The following is a 20,399-nucleotide window of genomic DNA, read 5'->3' on the forward strand; positions in this document are numbered from 1 at the left end:
CTTGTAGAAAATGAGTTTTTCACACTATTTCCAAGCTTAAAAAAAAAGTGGAGAAAGTAGAGGGGGCTTATAGATATTTTTTTCTTTCTTTTTCTGCATATGTGTTTCTCTGAGAGGACTGCTTTCCACAGTGGGACTGGTGCTGTGCCTGGTGGTCAGCTGGTAGCTGTGGTGCAAGTTACCACCTCCCATTACACTGGTAATGCCCTGCTGGAGCTGGGCAGGTCTGTCTAAAATCCCAGGCTTTGGATCTCCAGCTCACCTTTCAGGTGCACGAGTAATTCTGGGTACCCATCTTGGAATCCAGCACTTCAAAGATTTAAAACTGGTTCGAATTCCAGTCTGTGAGACTCCTGTAGCTTTTGCATGTGTGTTAATGCACTGCTGGAGAGAATTCTTGTTTTCGGGTCTTCAGACTTGATGGAAACACAAGGCATCGTTTGGTTGTGGGAATATTTACTTCACACTCTTACTTCTGCTTTGAGGGCTAAAGCAGAAAAACACAAACCAAAGGTGATTTTGAGCATGGATTTGTTTCCAGGGTGCAAGCTGTAGTCTGAGGCGCAATTTAGTGAAAATTCCTAGGTATCATAATTACAGAGGTTTCTTAAATCCTTGTGGTTTTTCTAGTTTACTGCAGTTTGCTTACATCCATGGGGAAGTCGCCTTTCCACAATTTCTGCCGCTAATCCTGGACATTGAGTTAATGGTTTACATTTCTTCAGTGTAATGCAGCATCAAACCAGCTTCTTTCAATTCTATGTTAACACTCAGAATTTTCACAAAACCAGTGCTGTTGTCTGAAATGTAAATCATCAGAAGTTCAGACTTATTTAGTCATCTTGCACATGTCCCTAACAAACCGAAATGCTGATGATAATCAGCACTTTGTCCCTGAATTATCTGCCAGTGGATTGGCCTGATTTGGGGTGATTTGGGCTCAGTTATTTTTTCTTCTTCTGTCACCTTAAACTGGCTTAAACTGTCACCTTAAACAAGTCTTTTAATGACTTGTTGGAAAAGACCCAAATGCCAGTGTATGAGAGGAATCAGATACAGTGCACATTACTGAAGTCAGACAAGAGGCCATTTGTTGATTGATGTGTGAAATGTTGCATTGCTGTGTCACTGGGGCTGTGGGTACCTAGCACCCAACATTTGAGACAGCCTTTGGGAACAACCACATCCAAAGCCACCTGTATCCTACTCCACGTCACTGGCCAGGCAGGCACTCATCTTGCACACCACAGATTCTGTAACCCCATCAAAGGGGTTCTGTCACTGAGGAAATGCTAAACAAAAAACAAGGAGTTGAGAAAGTCACCTTCCCAACTGGAGCTGTTCTTTCACATCAAATTCTCGAAGGGATTCGTGGAATTACAATTTCACTGCCTGCCTTCATACTGTCTGATGAATTTAAAGATGCACTTTCTTTCACCACATATTACACTGGAATTTTTTGTTTGTGTATTCTTCTCTCTTGGTCTGACTTAAGAGCAGCACTGTACCATGGATAGAAGTCTACTGAGCAGTGTGTTCACCTGGTGTGCAAAGAAAGTTGTTTTATCTCTCCTGTGGATGGGCTGCACCTGCCCTTTGGCAGAGTCCAAAATGAAGATTATCCCAAGTGCTCAGAACGTACTCTTCAGCTCTGGCTTTATTCAGCTCCCGCTGTGACTCTTTGAAAGCATAAAGGTCTTTCTGAAATTTTGGATGTGGAGAGCTGCTGGCAGAGTACACTTTGATTCAATTTGGAAGATGCTCAGACTACTCCAGTGCTACAGATGTTTGCCAGGTTCTTAAAACTCTGCTTGAAGTACTTACTCTGTAATAGAGTCGAGTGCTGCAATCTTGCTGTGCATTCAGTTTCAGTGTGTGTCTGAGGAAGAGTCACTGGAACACATACCTGCAAAGCTTCTATAAAGCAAGTACTCTTCAAATTTATTAGGTTTGTTTGGGGTTTTTTTTCATCCTAAACCTAGCCATTTACACCTCAGAGCAGTTCAGAACACCAGCTTTTCTCTAGTGTCTGGAATCATGTAGCATTTAAATTTTGAACCTTTAAACTGCTGTGCAACTCAACCTTAAGGGCCTGGCTACTTACACTCCAGGCAGTGCTATGACTAATGTGATTCCAAACCAAGCAGGGAACACTTGACTTCTCAGGTGGACATGGTTTCCTGAGCAAGATCAAAGACTGACTAATGCACTTGATTTGCATTGAATTCAGTACCAGGAACAGGAGGCACAGCTGGTCTTATTCAAAAATATGACAGTACAAAGATAAATATAGTGTGTTCTGAATAATAGCTTAGCATTTATATCGCTCATCCAAAAAATGGTCTGTCTTCAAATCTGCAGTTGCTGCTTCCCAACAGTCGTCTTTAACTGCTAATCTGTCTGGTATCACATCCTTCCTATTAAATCATTTACATGACAGTACAACAGGAGGTTGCTATGGAGAGAATAAGCTGGAGAAAGAGCTGATGGTAACCCAGTGCGAGGAAGGCAGTGCTGGAAATTGGGAAGAGGAGTCCTGGTTCCTTCTTCAGACGCAACTTCAGTGTTTGGTCTTAAATGATCAAACGAACAAGTTATAGAGCAGGATCCAAATGAACATCGCTGCCTTCCTTCACCTTGCTCAAAATTAGGGCTTGTGGGATGTAGATCTTCTGTACCTAAACAAATACAAAGCTGAAGTTGTTTTTTTTTCTGATGGACTTTTCATCTAGACCCCCTTTAGTGATATCAAATCCTTTCTGCCATCGTTGCTAAAGATCAATAAGGAAAAATGAGAGCCAGACCGACTGCAGACACTGATATTACTTTGAATCTATTCCTTAAGTGTTTATTTGTGATGAGAATTATTGTAATTTATTTTTAGACTAGAGGGAATATTTCTAAAAATCCAAAAGAACTGTATTTGTTTTTCAGTCGGTGAGGCATGCAGTGAACTGTCCTTGGCAGCCCTGAAAAATCTGCAATTCCTTTAGGATGCCTTGTGGTGCAATGTGAAATACATGAAGTCAGAAAAAGGGCACGTACAGTAGTCTTTGAAATGTCATATCTTAATTTAGATCAGTTCCATTGCTAGGAATAATGCAAAATTTGTACTATTAAAACAAAGAAAAAAAAAGAGAGAGTTTGTGATTGTGCAGGATTTGTAATATAGAGCCTGCAACTCTTTTCTGGCACAACTTTATAGTTGTAAAAAGCTAGGATTGATAATTGCTCCAGTTTCTGATGTGATTCCAGAGTTGAAGACCACTGAAGAATCAGATGTTTTCAAAGGAGGTTGATAAGTCACTGCTTTCAAATGTTGTATTCAACACATTGAGTAGGTCAAGTCATAGCATTCAAAATGCTTTTTTGTAATCTGTCTGAGGAACCCAAGGTTGATACATTTCTTCCCTTTAATGAGGTTAGGATGGCTATTCATTTATTTTCATGTGATTGGCCTTCTAGGCAATCATATGGTGTGATCTTAAGCCTTTAATCTGTAGTGCTCCAGGCTTCTGCAGCATGATTAAGCTAAAATTGTGTTCTGACAGGTCTGTGATTGGAGGAACCATAAGAGCAACTCTGACTTTCAATTCTCTGAGAGTTGTGAACTTAATCAGCAGTGATGGGGTGTCTTAGCCAGCTGATAAATTCTTGCATTTCCCCTTTTCACAGTACAGGCATGTTTCAGTTTTCATGGGTTTGCCTCCAACACTGAGATTCCTCCTTCCCCAGAGCAAGCAGTCTAATTCCCTAAGGTCCATAAATAAAAGGGATTCTACACACCAGGCAATATCCCTGGGGACAGCACAGGAGCTCTCAGTGACTTGCACCCATTTGCTGTTTCTTCACTGACTTCTCCCTGTTGTATTTTTTATTTTCAAGTGGACAATAGTAGAAGTATTGCATTTGCATTGATCATGTTTCTCTAAGAATCACAGCTGTTGATGCTTGTGAATATTGTTACTTATGTTATAATTACCTTACTTACAGCCTTCAAACGTGGTAGCTTTGATTCTGTGATGATTCTTACTTTTTTGGTCTGCATTGCTACAAGGTAGAACTTTGATCCTTTGATTTAGCAAGCTTTGTCTTTTTATAAAAATATTCTAGGGAGATGGAAATGTTCCAAGATACATATTTTTGTAAGGTCTAGGAGCACAAAAAACTTCTTCAAAGCATTTTAGAACTGCTCAGAGAAATTGTATTTGAGCATTTAACAGCTGACCTCTGCCTTCACCTTCTGTTTTCATTATCATGAATGAATATCTAAATGTGACTTTTGGTTGCAAATTTGCTAGGTTAAAAGAGCATTGAATTGTAAAAAGTAATCTTAAGCTTTTCCTGCAAATAAAGCAATTTTATCTTGAAATAATCACCTTATTATCAGCTGATGCCTTATTTAGGCCATCAGGTTAGCATAAAGGTATAATATGAAGGAAGAGAGTGGAGGCTTTGGTCAAGCAGCTGAAAACAAAGTGACATTATTTATTTTGATGTGATTGTTTTACAGGTTGAAAATTGGTGTCCTCGTTTACCTTGGAGAGCAAAAAATCCTAATGAAGAAACAGATCAAAAAACAGTGGTAAGAACAACCATGTCTTTAATAAGGACAAACACGAGCAATAATTCAGTAACTGTGATTCATGCAAGATATCCTGGGATCCTGTGCCACATAAATGCTAAAAAGATTAGAATTTACAATTTTTACTCCTCAGTTCTTCAAAGCTCAAAGGAATCCTCCTTGACATGTGTAGCTCATGTATCCAGTCATTGCATTGTGCTCTTGCTGGTAGATTTTCATTAAAAACACTTCTGTGTTTAAATTTATTTAATACTGTCTACAGATACTGAGAAAAATTACAAATCCACAGACTGCACACCAGTGTTAAGTTTATGTGAAAATTTCCATTTTTATTGTTCCAAAAATCTGGGCCTTTTTTACAAAACTGCCTTAATGGAAAAGGCTTATGTGTGTTTCAGGTTTGTAGTAACATTTTGATTACTCCTAATTTTTTCGCAGTAAATACTATACAGCACACAGAGTTGTTTCTAAATTGTTACAGCCTAATTATGTAGCAATTAGGTATTTTAAGATAATTTCAGATAATTGCTGGGCTGCATATGAACACTACTTGCATAATATAGATATAGGCTGTCTGATTTTGTAAAATCAATTCATCTTAGAACAGTCTAGCTTTAAATGAGTATTTCCTTTAAAATTTATACCCTAGTAATGTTTCTTCCTTTCTGGTATAGTTGGAGACTTCCTTATGTTTGGAAGATTCATGATATACGTAAATCTTGAGCCTACTGTTCTGTATTATGGTTTAGACATACCTTTACCTCATTTTGAAGCACATGAACAAAACCAGATCTCATATTGCAGAAATAAATGCATTGTGAAACATTGCAAATGTATTCTGGGCTATGAAGTACTGCTAATAAAAGTAACAGTAATTTATGTAGCTTAGAAGCATCTGTTTAAGTATCTCAAATATAATATATTTATATTATATATTTATATATTAATATCTTTAAGGTTTGAAATAAAATCTTAACATGCTAGGAGTGCATCGTTTTTTCTATTTCTTTTTGTAAAAAGAGGGATACAAAGCGCAGAGCTTTTGAGCATTTGAGCAGTTTTTTAACTTCTGGAAGGTATGCTGAAGAATGACTAATGTTTGGGGTGTTCCTTAATGCTTTGCTTGAAGGCTGAAATTCGTATCAACTTTGATAATCTCTACAAAATGATGTCAAGGCATGAGGAATTCAGGTGGATGATGTTGCGCATCAGACGAATGGCTGATACCTGGATTGAGGCAATCAAATCACTTGCAGAAAAACAAAATTTGGAGAAAAGAAAACGAAAAAAGGTAAATGAGAGCACTTTTATTCCTTGTCACTTGCTGTTAAATGGGCTCTTTCAAGCTTCTTGTTCCAGGTGTAGCTACAGAGTGGAAATAGAAAATATGTCTAAAAGACTCATGTTTATACTCTTTTCAAGAAGTATTTTGATTTTTGAAATCCTGTTGCAATGGGTGTTTGCTTTACAGGCAGTTTTACGTGTTTTGTGTGAGTCAGTCTTGGTGAAAGTTTTCTGACCTTTGTAGTTTTGGATAAAATAGGGACTGTGTAGACTAAATAGAGACTGTGTCCTAAAGGGAGAAACTGTGAATTTACTACAAGCTGATGACACTGGAGTGTTTTATGTAGTCATGGGAAATAACAATTGCACATCTTTGTTGTCCAAAATTGAGACTCACTCTAAATGTTGACTTAAAATTGATCAAAGTTGACAGACTTAAAGTTGACCGAAACTTTGGATTGGATCAGTTTAGACCTCCTGTAATGAGTTCAATTTTAAAGCCATGAGATACTTGAAGTGAAAAGGTGTAGTTAATTTGATTTTTTTTTTTTAATTACCGCTACTAGTTAAGATAAAGCCAAAGGTTGCAAACACAACAACCGGTTTTCCTTCCTGCCTTGTTATTCCTGGAGCCCATCCTGAGTGGCAGCAGCCCCCATGTATGTTCATATTTCTACCCTCTCTTAAGTCTGGCTGGCTCAATTCAACACTGGAGATTCTCAGTCCTTACATTCATTACAAAATTAAATTGTTTGTGTGGAAGTATTGGCTTGTTTTCATTGATTTTTTTTTTTTTTTTTGGCCATAGCTGGAATCTAATAGAAGGAAAATCTGCCGTAATGTATAACAGTTGCATGTTTAACTTTGATAACTCAAACATATGACTTTTCTTTCCAGATCCTTGTTCATTTGGGCCTTTTGACAAAAGAATCTGGATTCAAGATTGCAGAAAATGCGTTTAGCGGTGGCCCACTTGGTGAATTAGTCCAGTGGAGTGATTTAATTACATCTCTCTACTTACTGGGCCATGACATCAGGATTTCAGCTTCACTGGCAGAGCTCAAGGAGTAAGGAGATTACTTTCGCTTTTGAAACTGGAATTAGAAGAAAAGAATTGTAAACTCTTGAAGCTTCTATTAACAGTATATAATTTCTTGAAGCATAAAATGAAAGTGATAATTCACTAAACAGACGATAAGGTTATTTTCATGAGCTAAGTATATGTGCCATGGAAAGGATAATGTGTTTTCATTGTAGCTTCAGGCTCCTGGGACTCCATAAATGACTGTTGTAAAATTCCAACTAAGCAGCTTAGTCTTTAACATTCCAGGTGCTTTAACCAGCTGCAATGGGAAATGTTACAGACTAGCCTGTGTCCTCTGCTTCAGTTTCTGCTTATTCTTCACTCACTATCTCATTTTAAGATAAAGGTTTAAGTTCTTTAAACATGTTACTTTCGATGTCGTTAATGGCTTGTGTTAGGTCAAACTGTTCCTTACTCTTCGTTGTCCCGCTTTGCCGACTAGTTCAGCACCAGACATAAAACATCTGTTTGAAGCTTGAGTACATGTGCTTTTTCTGCAGTTTTCCATTTTTAACTACATGACAGCATTGTTTTATAGAGAGCTCTTGTACTATAAAGCTGTCAATAGAAGTCAGAAATTTTTTGAATAATTTCAAAGCACACTGTTTTTAAGCATTTCAAACTTATTATTCTTTTGCTTAAATTTGATGAGATTTTTAGTGAAAATCAGTGCTTTACATTTAATAAATGTTGAGCATCTCTAATATTTCAGTGTTCGTACATAGTTCGTGATTTCGAAACAGAGTAAAAGAGTAAAACTTTTTTGGAAACTAGAATTGTTGGAATAGTATTACATCACCAATTCAAGGTATTTGGAAAGTAATGCTTTTTCATATTGCTTCTTTTTTGTTTAGGATCATGAAGAAGGTTGTAGGTAACAGATCTGGCTGCCCGACCCAGGGGGATAAAATTGTAGAACTCATTTACATTGATATTGTGGGACTGACTCAGTTTAAGAAAACCCTTGGTCCATCATGGGTTCATTACCAGTAAGTATAACACCCACTTGGCCTCTAAACTGCTTTTTTAAGGAGCTTTTGTTGAATAACACATGTCAAAATACTGAAAAAAGTACATTCACGTGAATTTATTTAAAAGTGCAAATGCACTTTTCTGTTGTCTTTAGCTCTTAGCATTAAAGGGGCTATTACTTGTTCTTTGCATGCCATCATTATCCCCCCCAGCAAGCTTGAGATTCTTGGATTCAAGTATTTCTAATCTTAAAAATCTTAATTATCCTCTTGATAAATCATCATCTCTGCCCCTCTTTCCCTCCTTTCTTTACCCACACTTCCCCCTCCCCATTTTTTCTGTAAATTAGTAGATGAGCTGAGAGATTATTGCATTTTGTTGTTCAGCTGGAATACCAGAGGCATGTTTTGCTTGTTGTAACTACACTGGATCAATGATTGTGGTGATTTATCTGTTCTAATTGTATTGCCCAACAACTGCAGTGCAATTTTCTGTTCTATCCCTTAAGATACTGGGCAGAGAGTTGTCTTCAGGGGAGGTCTGAAGGATAAACTGCAGTTATTGTTGCTTTTGTAATCTAAAAACGTCTTTCCATTAGAAATGGAAGATGAGGGTCACAAGAAATGACTTTGCATCTGCAGTTTTAGAACCTCTTTTCTTTTTGTCAATAGCTTTAACTCATTAAGCCTCCCATGCATTGTACAAATCCACATCAGCATGAAATAAACCCAAATCTAAATTAGTGATGTTGATTTTTCTGTACCTGCTTGAATTAGCTGTGTTTCATGATCCATTAAGTCCAGTAAATCCTACTTGAAGGAAGGTGTTGGAAGGTGTTCTAGGCAGAGAAACTGTTTTCTTTCAGCCTCAGGATTTTCTAGAGCATTGGATCTTTCCAGTGTAATTTTAAATGAGAGTACAGTGATCAACATTGCAGATTAGATTACTCTTAATCTCTTTTTTGAAGCGGGGAGTAAACGGATATTCTAGTTTTTAGGAGCCTGCTAATAAAGATAATGCCATTTTCCACAGAGCAACAGTTGCTTGTCTGTCTGCCAGATGTAATTGTCACTAAGAGATCACATGCAGCACTGTGGTCAGGATATGAAACCGTTCTTATAAATTTTATATGTTTCTTCCTGTCTCCTTGCAATTACCTGTCTGGTATATCCTGTAACAAAGCTATGGAAATATATATTGAGATTATAGATTAGCTATTCAATTTTTCTTTCTTCATAGAATCATTACATCTTGAATTATCAATCTGTTTTTCATTGATTACTATTTCTGGTAATGGCTGGTGTTTTCTTGTTTAGGAGAGCAAAATTACATTGAACTCCAAGTGCCTTAGGTACGGTGGAATTTTTTGAGGCTTTTGGGGGGAGAAAAAGATATTTTAATGCCTGTCTTCTACAACACTGGATTTCATGGACTGGGAGGAAGTCTCATCTAGTCCATAGCATGACTGAAAAATAGATAAGGGTACATTTGTCCTTCATGAGACATTTTTGCCTCATCTTTTACTGAAGACTGAAAAAGATGCCCCAACATGTTGCTTTATATAGTTAAGCTATTCTTTAATGTGTTTTTCTTGGCCTGGTTTCTTGCTAACTGCCCATTACCCCTCATTCTAATAAGGTTTTGGAGAATAAATTACTTCTTCCTCTTCTCTGCCAGCCACTAGGATGTCTTCTATACTGCTTTTCTTTCAATTTGCTTCTTAAAAATATATATATTTGGAAGTTTGAATCATTACTTACTATTCATCTTTTGAATACCTTTTATGCAACTTGTTGCATTTATTGTGAATCTCTAAATCTAAATCTCTAAATGCGTGATGCTTTTGCTCAAGTTCTGTGTACAAAAGAGGAGCCAGAGTCTGGCAGAGATTACAGAATTGATGAAAGCAGGAGAATTAATTTGTAGCTTCTTGCATGCTGTCTCCTCTTTTAGGATCCTCTTCCAATCCTTCTATTTCCTCCCAGCATCATGAGTTATCTTACAAATTTTGTCATTAAAATGTTTTGAATTTAAAACCACTAAGTGTGGTGTAACAGCACAGGCATCCGTTTCCATTTAATTCCAGTAAAATAAACATTATCACAAATAAAGCTGCTTTCTAGCCCTTGTTCTTTGCAAACTCTGCTTTTTTTTCTCAGTTGTGTTGAGTGGCAGTAGGAATAATTGTTTGTCTCAAAAGAAGGTGTTTTTCAGTAGATGTGTGCGGGTCAGCTCGGTCTGGTTTATACAGACCGGACTCAGATAAAAATGAATTAAAATGTTTTTATTCACTTCAGATCAAAATAGAGTGACAGAATAAGCCTCTGCCTTCAGAACAGTCGCCTGGTAAGAGTGCTTTATATAATCTTTCTGGGTGAACTTGAGCCCTGAGGAAATTTTTGGTAGCTGCAAATCAGGTTTTTGGAGCTGCAAGCTCGAAAGAATGACCCTGCTGCTTTGGGAGTGAATATTTCTGAAAGACTCTTCTGCGCAGCTGAGAGCACCAGTGACTTTAGGTAGTATGTGCTTTATCTGTGGGATAATTGCTGCTGCAAATAGCTGGAACGCAGCAGAACACATCTCATTTTGGAGTGCACTTTATTTCCAAGCAGAACAATGCCTGGATGTGCTGGATTTTTCGGTTCTGAGGTGTGGATGTTTGAATGCAGTTTGGGTGCAATAAATCAACATACAAATTAGTAGCTCAATATAGTTTGAAAAATGCAGTCTTAGCACCCTCATCCTCCATGCAGCACATAAAAATCTGGTATTTTTTCATTTTTCCACAGTCTCTCTAGCAATGACTCATTCCCATATGCCAACAATCCAACTGGCTTTTTTTTTTTTTCTTGAAATAAATTAACGTGACAGCTATCCTGAGAAAGTTCTTGCTTTGTTGTTGTTCTCTAGAACGCATCTTTTTTAGGAGGGTTATTTTCTGTCCTAAGATTTTAAATGTGAATACTGAGTGGCCTGATGAAGTGGGAGAAGGATACAAAAAAATGTGTATAAATACTTCCACTAGGTCAGCTCTGTTAAGATTGTGCTTCTGCCCAGTACTTAAGGGAGAAAAAAAGCTTTAAATAATCCTGGGTTACTTTTGTCTGATTTTTATTTATAAGCCCGAAAATTGTCACTTCTAATGTGCTAGACACAAAAGAATAGCATGGATGTTTCTAAAGCAATTTACTACCTACCGATCCTCTTTTTAATTAGGCAGAGAATAGACTTAATCTGACACCAATTTCAGGGCACGCTGCAATTCTCTGCAGCTTCACTGCTAAAGCTAGGTGACATTTTAGGAAAAAAGAGTGGGAAAACCGAAATTAAAGGTATACCAAATTAGCTCTTTTTTTAAAATATATCCCTGATTTATAAAAAAAAAATACTGTTTTGTCATTTTCAAAATTGATTATATCATTTTAGAAAGCCTAATGTATTGTTTGCAAAAATAAAAAAAAAAGAAAGGCATCTAAATCATTAAGTGAAACAAATGGAGAATATGGTAGTAGGGTAGACAATCAAGGCATTCCTACCTATATTAAAATATCAGTTCAGCATAACTGATATTAATTACATCCATTTCTAAATTTTAAATCTTTACCAGCTCTTTTCTGCTGCATTTCAGGGATTAGTTTCACCACTTAAAGCTTTGATCTCTCATACCATTCCTTGCACAGACTTGCACTTTTCGCTGTCATCTTTTTTTCTCACTTAGTTTATGCCAAATCTTATAAATATTTTGTTGTTTTCTTACTTTCTGGTTTAGATTTCTGTTGCATCACATTGCCTGTCCTGATTCAAAGACCCTGTGTGTATTGGACATAGTTCCTCATATCCCTGTGATCCATTAGTGCTGCTTTTCTTGCAACTGACTCCAGGAAAAAAGAGAGGCCACAAAGCAGTGCAGTGCTCCTTACATTTATCTCTTGACAAACTCCAGTAATATTGCAGTTTTTCAAGAGCTTTCTCCTATTTTTCATTCTCCTGTACTCAAGTACCTGGCCAAAAGCTGTATGTTTGAGAGGAATTTTGTTTTAAGACCTGCCAAGAAATAAGAGGGCTTTTATTACTGAATGATTCATCAGTGCAGAACTTGTTTTGGTCCTGCTGGAGTATTTTGTGTGATGCAGAGATAATTGCCACTGTTGTAAAATATTTTCATTGAGAACAGTTGACATGAAACACTGCACAGAAACTGATCTGTCAGCTTTGTTGTTTGGTGAATCATAATGTGTTGTATATTTTGACTTTCTTTTTGTTTCAAATATCTCTGTGAAGGTTTAAAAAACCACGTCATTTTGCTCAATATGTATTTTGGAATAACAAGGTAGCATTTCATAGAAGAATTTAAAAGTTGCTGGTTTGTTTTTTTTTTCTACTTCCCTAATTATTGAATACTTTAGAGAAAGGAGAAACATATAAGTAGCATCTAAATTTATTTTGGGGACTAAAATCTTCCATTTTTAAAGCTGACAAATGGCTGGAGAGAAGTTCTTTCACCTTTTGAGGGCTAAATTTCTTTCACATTTAAAAGCCAAAATGAGATGTTTTACTGAATGGAATGGACATATGGGCTTGGAGCATGGGAAATGTTGAAAACTGTGAAAAAATAGCCATTTTTGATAGTAACTTTTGCAGCTACAAATGCTTTTTCCCTTCTCTGCCACCCATGAGTCCCTTCCCAGTGCTACAATGTGCAGTGCTAATAGTTCATGTGTTTATAACACAATTGCACAGGATGTTTAATTCCAGTATAAGTCTTTTCTGCAATTTTGTTTGTAGAGGGCTGAAGAATGGTAGAGGCAGCAGCTCTGGAGCCCTGTCATGCACTTCAGTGGCAGTGCTCAGTATGTCCAAGTCATATCGAAGATTTGGCAGGCTACAGTTTGGAAACAAAACTTCTAGAATCTCTATCCTGTAACATGCACTGTCTTCTTCATACTGACACCTTTTCTGCCTGTCATGCACTATGAGCCCTTTCTTTTTCAAGAAATTAATAGGATTTTAAATAAAGCGTGAGCATGATCCTCTCATCCCAGGCCCTTTGTAATCCAGTGCCAGGATTTCTCTCTGTTGTGTGCTGGTTGATGCAGGTAATTGAGTTTTATATTGTTTCTTCAAAAGTCTGTGACAAAATGTTTCATAAACAAATAAATGAGCTGACTGCAAGAGCTCAGCATATTAAACCATCTTCAGTGCTTATCCAGTAGGTGTAAAAGCCAGAACCTGGAGACCAAATACAATTGTCTAAAGACAATGTCTTCTTCTGCTCTGATCTTTGTGGCATTTGGCCCCTGGCTGCTGCATTTGGTTTGTGGTAATGCTTGAGAACTTTAAAAAACACATGGAAAACCCTCTCTACTTCTGCCCAAATTCTACTCCGGAACCCTAGGAAATGCAAGTGACCACTGTGGCATTCTCGTAAGCTCTACTTGGATTTTAAAGCATAACTTCATTCTGTAAGGACAAAGAAACCCAAAATAAGCTCCAGGGTTGTTATTTGAATATCTGATATGTCCTTGAATTTGCTGTTTATAACATCTTTGTGAATGTAATATGAACAGAAATGTTTGAAATTAAAATCTACCTTCAATTTATATGTTCTCTACGGCTGCAAGCAAAGGCAAAACACATTTCAATTATCATAATTATGTATATATACACACATTCATATATATACAGATGTAGGTGTACCTACAGTAAATTTGTTTTTCTCTTTTAGGTGTATGCTAAGAGTTCTGGATTCCTTTGGGACTGAGCCAGAGTTTAACCATGCCCATTATGCCCAGTCTAAAGGCCACAAGACACCATGGGGAAAGTGGAACCTCAATCCACAGCAGTTTTATACAATGTTCCGTAAGTACTTCGGTGTTTATAAATAATTTAGTGCTTTAAAAAGGAATGCTGTCACTGAGATTTTTTTTTACCATGCAAGACAAATTCACACTTTAATAAAATGTGACTGCTAAATGGGAAGAATTGTGTCAGTGTCTGTAGACTGTGCAAAAGCTCTGTTGTGCTTCCCCCCAGCAATGAGAAAATAAAAATACTGAGCTAATATAAATAGTGGTAGGGAACTTTATGCTCTGGGTACCTGTGGAAGGTGGTGCTTGGCTTTTCCCTCATGTATCAGGGAGTTTGTTTTTGTTAGTTTTGCTTTCACTAATATTACTATGAAGCAATAGATCTTTGAGGAGCTTGCTAGGTTACATTTCTATAAACTGCACTCCTGCATTTCGTTGTGTTGAGCTGAAGTTAGAAACTATGTTAGCTATAGTGTATTTCTGCTTTTGTTCCTCAGCAACTCAGCAGCACCATCCCTTCACTGTTTCTTTGTGTTCAGGATTAAAAAATGACCACTCAGCAAAACTTTTTGTCTCTACTTTTCTTATGGCTTTATAAAAATTTATACCTAGCTTGTTTTCATATTGTGAGTATTTATCCTCAGGTGAACTGACTAACATTTATTTGTCAGCAGTGTACAAAGCTATTGTAAAAGAAGTAGTAGATTTCAGCACTACTGTAGATCTTTCGAACATCAATAAATATGTTTTGAAGCGTCCCCAGCCAAACCTAAAAAAGAAACAGAACAGACACAAAAAAAGGTATAAATTCTCTATAAATTGGGTGAGATTAAATGGTCAGTGTGACCTGGTCTACACCTAATCTTTGACTTTATGGCAGTAGGTTCCAGAATCAAGGGATCTCTCTCTTGCCTGCTGTAGCAGTAATTCGGGTGTGTTATCTCTGTAATTCAGGTGTGTTGTCTCTGCAAGGTGCAGGGTCACTGCTGCAGGCTGGAGGGCAAGGGGGGCTCAGGGCTGTACCTTCTGCTGTGTGCAGAGGCTGCTCAGCCCAAATCTGTAAGGAAACATTTTGTGGTGACCAGCCCACCTCCAGAGTTTAATGCTGGCTCCTGCCTGACATTAAGATCAGGGCTCTGTTCTCTCTCATCAGCTTTCATCATCAATCTTTCAAACTTTCCTGCTTGTCACAGCAGAATTATACATGCCGCTCTGTCGGGCTGACGCGCTTTTGATTTCAGTTGCCCTGTAAAATTCTTGAGAGAGGCATATTTTGTCTGTCAACATTTGCTGTGCAAGTTTTTCCAGAGAAATATAAGTGAAGGTTGTTCAAGAGATAAAAGGCTGCATTCACAGCTGTTGGGAAGCAAGTAACAAAACATGTGGTGGTGAAATGTGACTTGGAAGTGGTTGCAGAGTTTGTGTCTGGATATTAGTAAGCAGAGCTTGTTCTGTGTCCACATTTGCTAATATTTATTGGTTTCTGTCCTAAATGGAAAAGGGACTCAATTATGCTTTGTTTGAGCTGTCCTGCTGTTGGGAAATTCAGATGTGAGGTCCTGTTCAAGTTAGCACCAAGGGGGATGAAGCACTCTGTGAAGATAGCTGGATGAGCACTGGTGGTACAGCTGTGTGCTCTGTGTGTGTGCACTACTCACTCCCACTCCATGAAATGCAAAAGAAAGTAAATCTTCTCTCTAGAGATCTCTGTTGTGGAAGTACAAACTGCCACTGCTACAGGCTCTTGTGCAGAGAAAATTGCTTCATAATGAATTTTCCAAAGAGTATGACTGTATTGGAATTTTAATAAATGAATATTTCCAATTTTTACTGCTGGAAATGACTGTGAGTCTTCCTCTGCAGGAAAAGTGGTAAATAGGTTGCAGACTAACTAATTCTGAGTGATTCCAGTGCTGTGATTATTCCAGGATTTTCTTTTTTTTTTCTTTTTCCCTTTTTTTTTGCTTTTGTACTAGGTGCAGAAGAGTCCACGTGTTTTGTGATATTTAAAGTTTATATTTGTTGTTTTGTTCTCTGCTGCAGAGATAGCACCATCTTTGTGGGCTTGTGATTGAAAGTGCATATTATGCATCAGTAAAGATTTTATGGCAGGTTGGAACCCTGGACAGCTTCCCAAGATCCCCAGACTCTGTTATGTTTTGAGAACTCTGATTATAAGGGCAGAAAATTATCCTGAGCAACAAGCAAGCCATATTCAGACCTGTGGCATATTACCAAGTACTTGACTGTTCTCTGAGTTTTCCAGAAGCGTGAGAGCTTTTCCTCTTTTTTGTTTTCCGTGTTTTTAATTCAAATGCCTTCATGCAAAATCACAGCACTGGTACTTCTAAAAGTTTGTGGTCTTGCTTAAAAATCCATCTGAGTGCTGCTTCCTGTCTGTGGTGTTTGAGGCACTGAATTCCACCAGTTCTAAGTGCTAACTTTAACAAAGGTTTATTTTTCTTTTGAGTGTGTACTGCCTTGCCTCTCCTTTGAATGCAGTCTCTTCATCCAAAAATATGAAAGGACAGAAAAATGCCCCTTTTCAGACATATTTGAAATGTGCTGTTTTCTATGTAAAGTTCTAAAAAGTCCTTGGGTCTAAGTGGATGCCTGGCTGTTGCTGAGGCATTTTTTTGTGAAAAAGAGTAATTGTCATTTTAAAGACTAAATGTAATGGCAGAGACATGTGTGCACTGTGTATGGCTTCTCTGTTCTCCTGCATTATCCACTTGGATGATTTTCAGGAGCAAAAATGCAAAACCTCATCATTGCAGTAGAATTTTTTTTTTTAATAACTCTACTAGAGGTTTAGCATTGAATGTATCAAAAATGCCTGGGGCGTTGTCTTTGGATTTAGGGGTTTTTTGTTTTGTTTTGGGTTCTTAAGCTTTTTTTAAATGTGATTAATTATCAGCTTGTGTGCCAGAATGTAACAGGAGGCCTAGGGAGGAGATCCTGCTGTTTATTGCAGCCTTTTTCTGTGTGCACTTATGAGGCTATGGCACTTTTTCGAGGCAAAAAACCTGTGTGTTGGAGTAGTTTTTGCAAAGTAGGGATGGATTTTTACCTGGGGCATTGAGTGTTGGAGTCCATCACTGGAATTAAACACCCAGTCTACAAAAAGAACCCCAATGCAAAACAACAAAACCCCTTACTTTAAATGAGCCTAAACATGTGTGTCTTTACAGGGAGGAGGACAGTGACCAGCACTGCTGGATGTCACTGCTGGAAAAAAGACCAACAGGGGCTAAAAACAATCTAAAAAGCTATGAGTAAATTGCATGTCCTTTGCACGCACTTTTTTTTTGCCTGGATTGGATTGAAAACAGTTTTGCCAACTTCACCTGCCACCTGTAAATATTTTATGACCACTATGTCTGGGAGATTTGGGCAGTGCAATTTGTATTCTGATTTGCATAGTGTCTAGGCCAGTAATTAGCATGGGTACCAAATACACAGTGAGTTGGGTGCTTGGTGTTGGTAATTCCAGTATAGAAGGTGAACCCAAGAAATTTGCTAAAATTCATTTATGCCATTGAGCAACACTCAGCTTTGCTAACAAGCATAAATCCGGGGGGGTTTCAAACTGTTGGTATTGCATCTCTGAGATTTGTCAAGCTGGATTTCTTCTGTTTCTTTTATCTCTAATAATAAAATAAAGCTTAGCACACAGACAAAAAAGATCATTACTATTGGACTCAGTCCAGCTGCAGAGTTTTTATTATCAGAACCAAGACAGAAAATAGCTGCTTACTCCTGTTGGCATATGGAGCAGGATTTAAAATTATTAAAAACTATTTCGGATAATAAAGCAAGCAAATGTGTCTTCCAGTACTAATGAGGAGGTGATCAGTTGCATAATGTGTTCCTTATAGCTTCTTTTCTGACAACATTCACTCAAATGTGGCATTAACCAGTTTTTTCAAAGGTGCTGAATCTGCTCTGTTTCTTACAGCTCACACTCCAGATAACAGCTTCCTTGGATTTGTGGTAGAGCAGCACCTGAATTCCAGTGACATTAAACACATTAATGACATCAAAAGGCAGAATCAATCTCTCGTTTATGGCAAAGTAGATAATTTCTGGAAGGTGAGTTTTTTATCCTTCTATGCTTGAGCAAATTTATGTTGATCGATATAATAAAGCATAATTCGAAATTTGAAAGTGTCCCATCTGTCTAAACCCATTAAGTTCTTTTTCTGGAAACAAATGTATTTGAATAATTAAACTGAACATTTTGAAGTCTTTCTGTCAAGGAACTTCTGTCTAGATTGATGTGGATCCTTTGCTATTTCTGTACATCTTTCTGATAGAATAAAAAAATATAGTCTTAATGGCACAATAATTTTAGAAAATGCAGAAGGCTGGTAAACATAATAGGAAATTAAAAGTGTGAGCTTTCATCAGTCATGAGCAAACCTGTCCTTCAACTACTTCTGTTCCTATATCTACAACAAAAAATGTGCTGCATTATGAGATGGAAATTCTGTTTCACAAAAGGCTCTAAAGGTGTGCAGTCTCATTTTATCTTCCTGTAATAATATCAGAGCTTTGTTTCTTTAATATTGCCATTACTGTATTTTCTCTCATCTGCAGATGAGAGCAGCAGAATAGCAACACCAAGGTTTGGTCATATTTTCACTAAATTATATTGTGTTATTAAGTTATAGTGGTCTTTTTTTTTTTCACCCACTGTCCTTTGCTTTGGCTCCTTGTTCCAGGCTGACACACCTGGGAATGTGTGTCTCACGCGGTTTTCAGAGAGATTAATTACTAGTAACTGGATTTCTTCCAAGTTACCTCCAGCTCTATGTGCCCAAATGCTCTGTATGCCCATATCCTCTGTGGGCCTTCCCTCCTGCCTAAAAAGACCTTATTTTTAAACCTCTTGTCAACTGAAAAAGGAATTATCAGTGCCATAACAGGGCCAAACAATGTAACAGTGTGAGACCACCTGGTCTCACATTGTCATTCCTTTTCTCCTTATTGGCATTGAGAATATTGGTCTTGCACATTTTTTCAAACCACAGAAGCAGCATTCATTCTGGTGACTGAGATTATACAGAATAAATTCTCTAAAGATGATAGCTACAAATAAATGGTCCATCTGTGAGACAAAACAAAAGTAAAACTCAATAGAAACAATAGAATGTTTGCAGTGGTAGCAGAACAGGTGGAGCTGGATGCTTCTTGGCTACTGCACTGAGAAAATATGTAATAAATACATGAAAGTATTTATTTATTCTGTTTGGCTTGTGGTACAGAAAGACTTAGTGTGCCCCCGTGTGCAGTCTCTCCTGTCTGCAGAGGGCTGGAGCAGAGCTGGAATCCTTTCTTCAAGTCTTTTCAAGCTTAGGCTCTTGTACTTGTGTCTCTACTTGTACTTTTACTAGTGGCTGATCTCATTATCAGCCTCTCAAGAGCAGCAGCATGCAATAATATCTAAACTTCCTGACCTGATCTGCAGTGCACATCAGCAGAAGGACCTGTTGGATAGTAGCTGGATTTAAGGAACAAGACAGCTCACCAGGGTGTTTTTCACTGACATGCATATATCTCCTTCTTGGTTTATTTGGTCTGTATGGATTCAGAAATATGTATGGATAGTTTATATGCCCAGAGGGGAGATTTGTGATTAGTCTCAGATTCTGTATGACACACAGGATATTCATGGACTGTTTAAGACAAAAACGTGGCTTTTTGGAAAGGAATATCCAGCCTTGATTTTTAAATAGCACACAATGGAAAGCCCACCATTTCCTCTGGGGAAGTCCTGCAATAATCGCCTTCTCCCTTAAGACTTTGCATTAGTTCTGGTACAGATTTCCATATGGTTGTTTCCAGTCTGAGTAGCAGTTAGAAACTTTCTCAGCTGGACTGATAATGTTTCTGTTCTGTTGCCATGTAAGAATATGTAGGTTGAGGTCAAAGCAACCCCTAGTCATCTCCTGAAAAGCCTGTATATGCTGAACCCCTGAGAGCTTTGTGCTTTCTAATCCTTAAGAGTTTTCACGTCTGTTTTCTCTGAACCTTCTCAAGAGTATTCACATTCCTCTTGAAATGTGAATGTTTGCAGAGGGCACGTGGGCCATACCAGCATCAAATCCGAAAGGAAATACTGTCTCATTTTTAGACAGGTCTCCTTTCCACCATTCCGAGCTCTCAGCCAAGACCTTTGTATCATTATTTTAAAGTGCTGCTTTTCAGGTCACTGCTTTATTTTATCTGTCTTGCTTGTCTTGTTTTTTTCCAAGAGGTTTGATTTGGTATCTGGCCATAATAAAAATGTGTACTGTGTGCTGGTAACATCGAGCAGATTAAAACTGTAACTTGCAGATTTTAACTGCAGTCATGCCCATATGCACTCCTCTATAAAGTGCAAATCACTGCAGATAGACTTTGAATCACTTACAGTGTGGGATTTCTTATCTGGAGTGATAAAATCCAATTCTTGTGATCAAGAGAAAGCCTGAACTAATCTTGTGTCTGTGTAATTTGCTTATTTCACGTTTCTTTCATTTTCCCTGCTCAGTGCTCTTTTCATCTGCCCCACGGCTTGTATGGAACCGTAAATAGACTAATCTATTTATCCTGCTCCTGTTCTTTCTACTGAACATGGCCAATTAATGAGAGGTGTTATCTGCACGGAGTACATGTGGCACCG

At 37.7% G+C, this 20,399-nt stretch overlaps 1 protein-coding gene across 1 annotated transcript in view; it reads left to right on the forward strand.

The window, feature by feature from the left end:
* Nucleotides 1-20,399, forward strand: part of MGAT5 (alpha-1,6-mannosylglycoprotein 6-beta-N-acetylglucosaminyltransferase) — a 114,684-nt gene that overhangs the window by 64,414 nt on the left and 29,871 nt on the right. Inside the window, exons 7-12 of the mRNA XM_066190355.1 lie at nt 4,514-4,585; nt 5,715-5,876; nt 6,767-6,936; nt 7,808-7,942; nt 13,651-13,784; nt 17,691-17,824. Coding sequence (XP_066046452.1) covers nt 4,514-4,585; nt 5,715-5,876; nt 6,767-6,936; nt 7,808-7,942; nt 13,651-13,784; nt 17,691-17,824 — 807 coding nt within the window. The remainder of the gene's footprint in view (nt 1-4,513; nt 4,586-5,714; nt 5,877-6,766; nt 6,937-7,807; nt 7,943-13,650; nt 13,785-17,690; nt 17,825-20,399) is intronic.

This window comes from Chamaea fasciata, unplaced genomic scaffold (genome assembly GCF_029207755.1).
Source record: "Chamaea fasciata isolate MVZ Bird 193981 ecotype frontalis unplaced genomic scaffold, bChaFas1.0.hap1 SCAF_8, whole genome shotgun sequence".
Classification (NCBI taxonomy): Eukaryota; Metazoa; Chordata; class Aves; order Passeriformes; family Sylviidae; genus Chamaea; species Chamaea fasciata.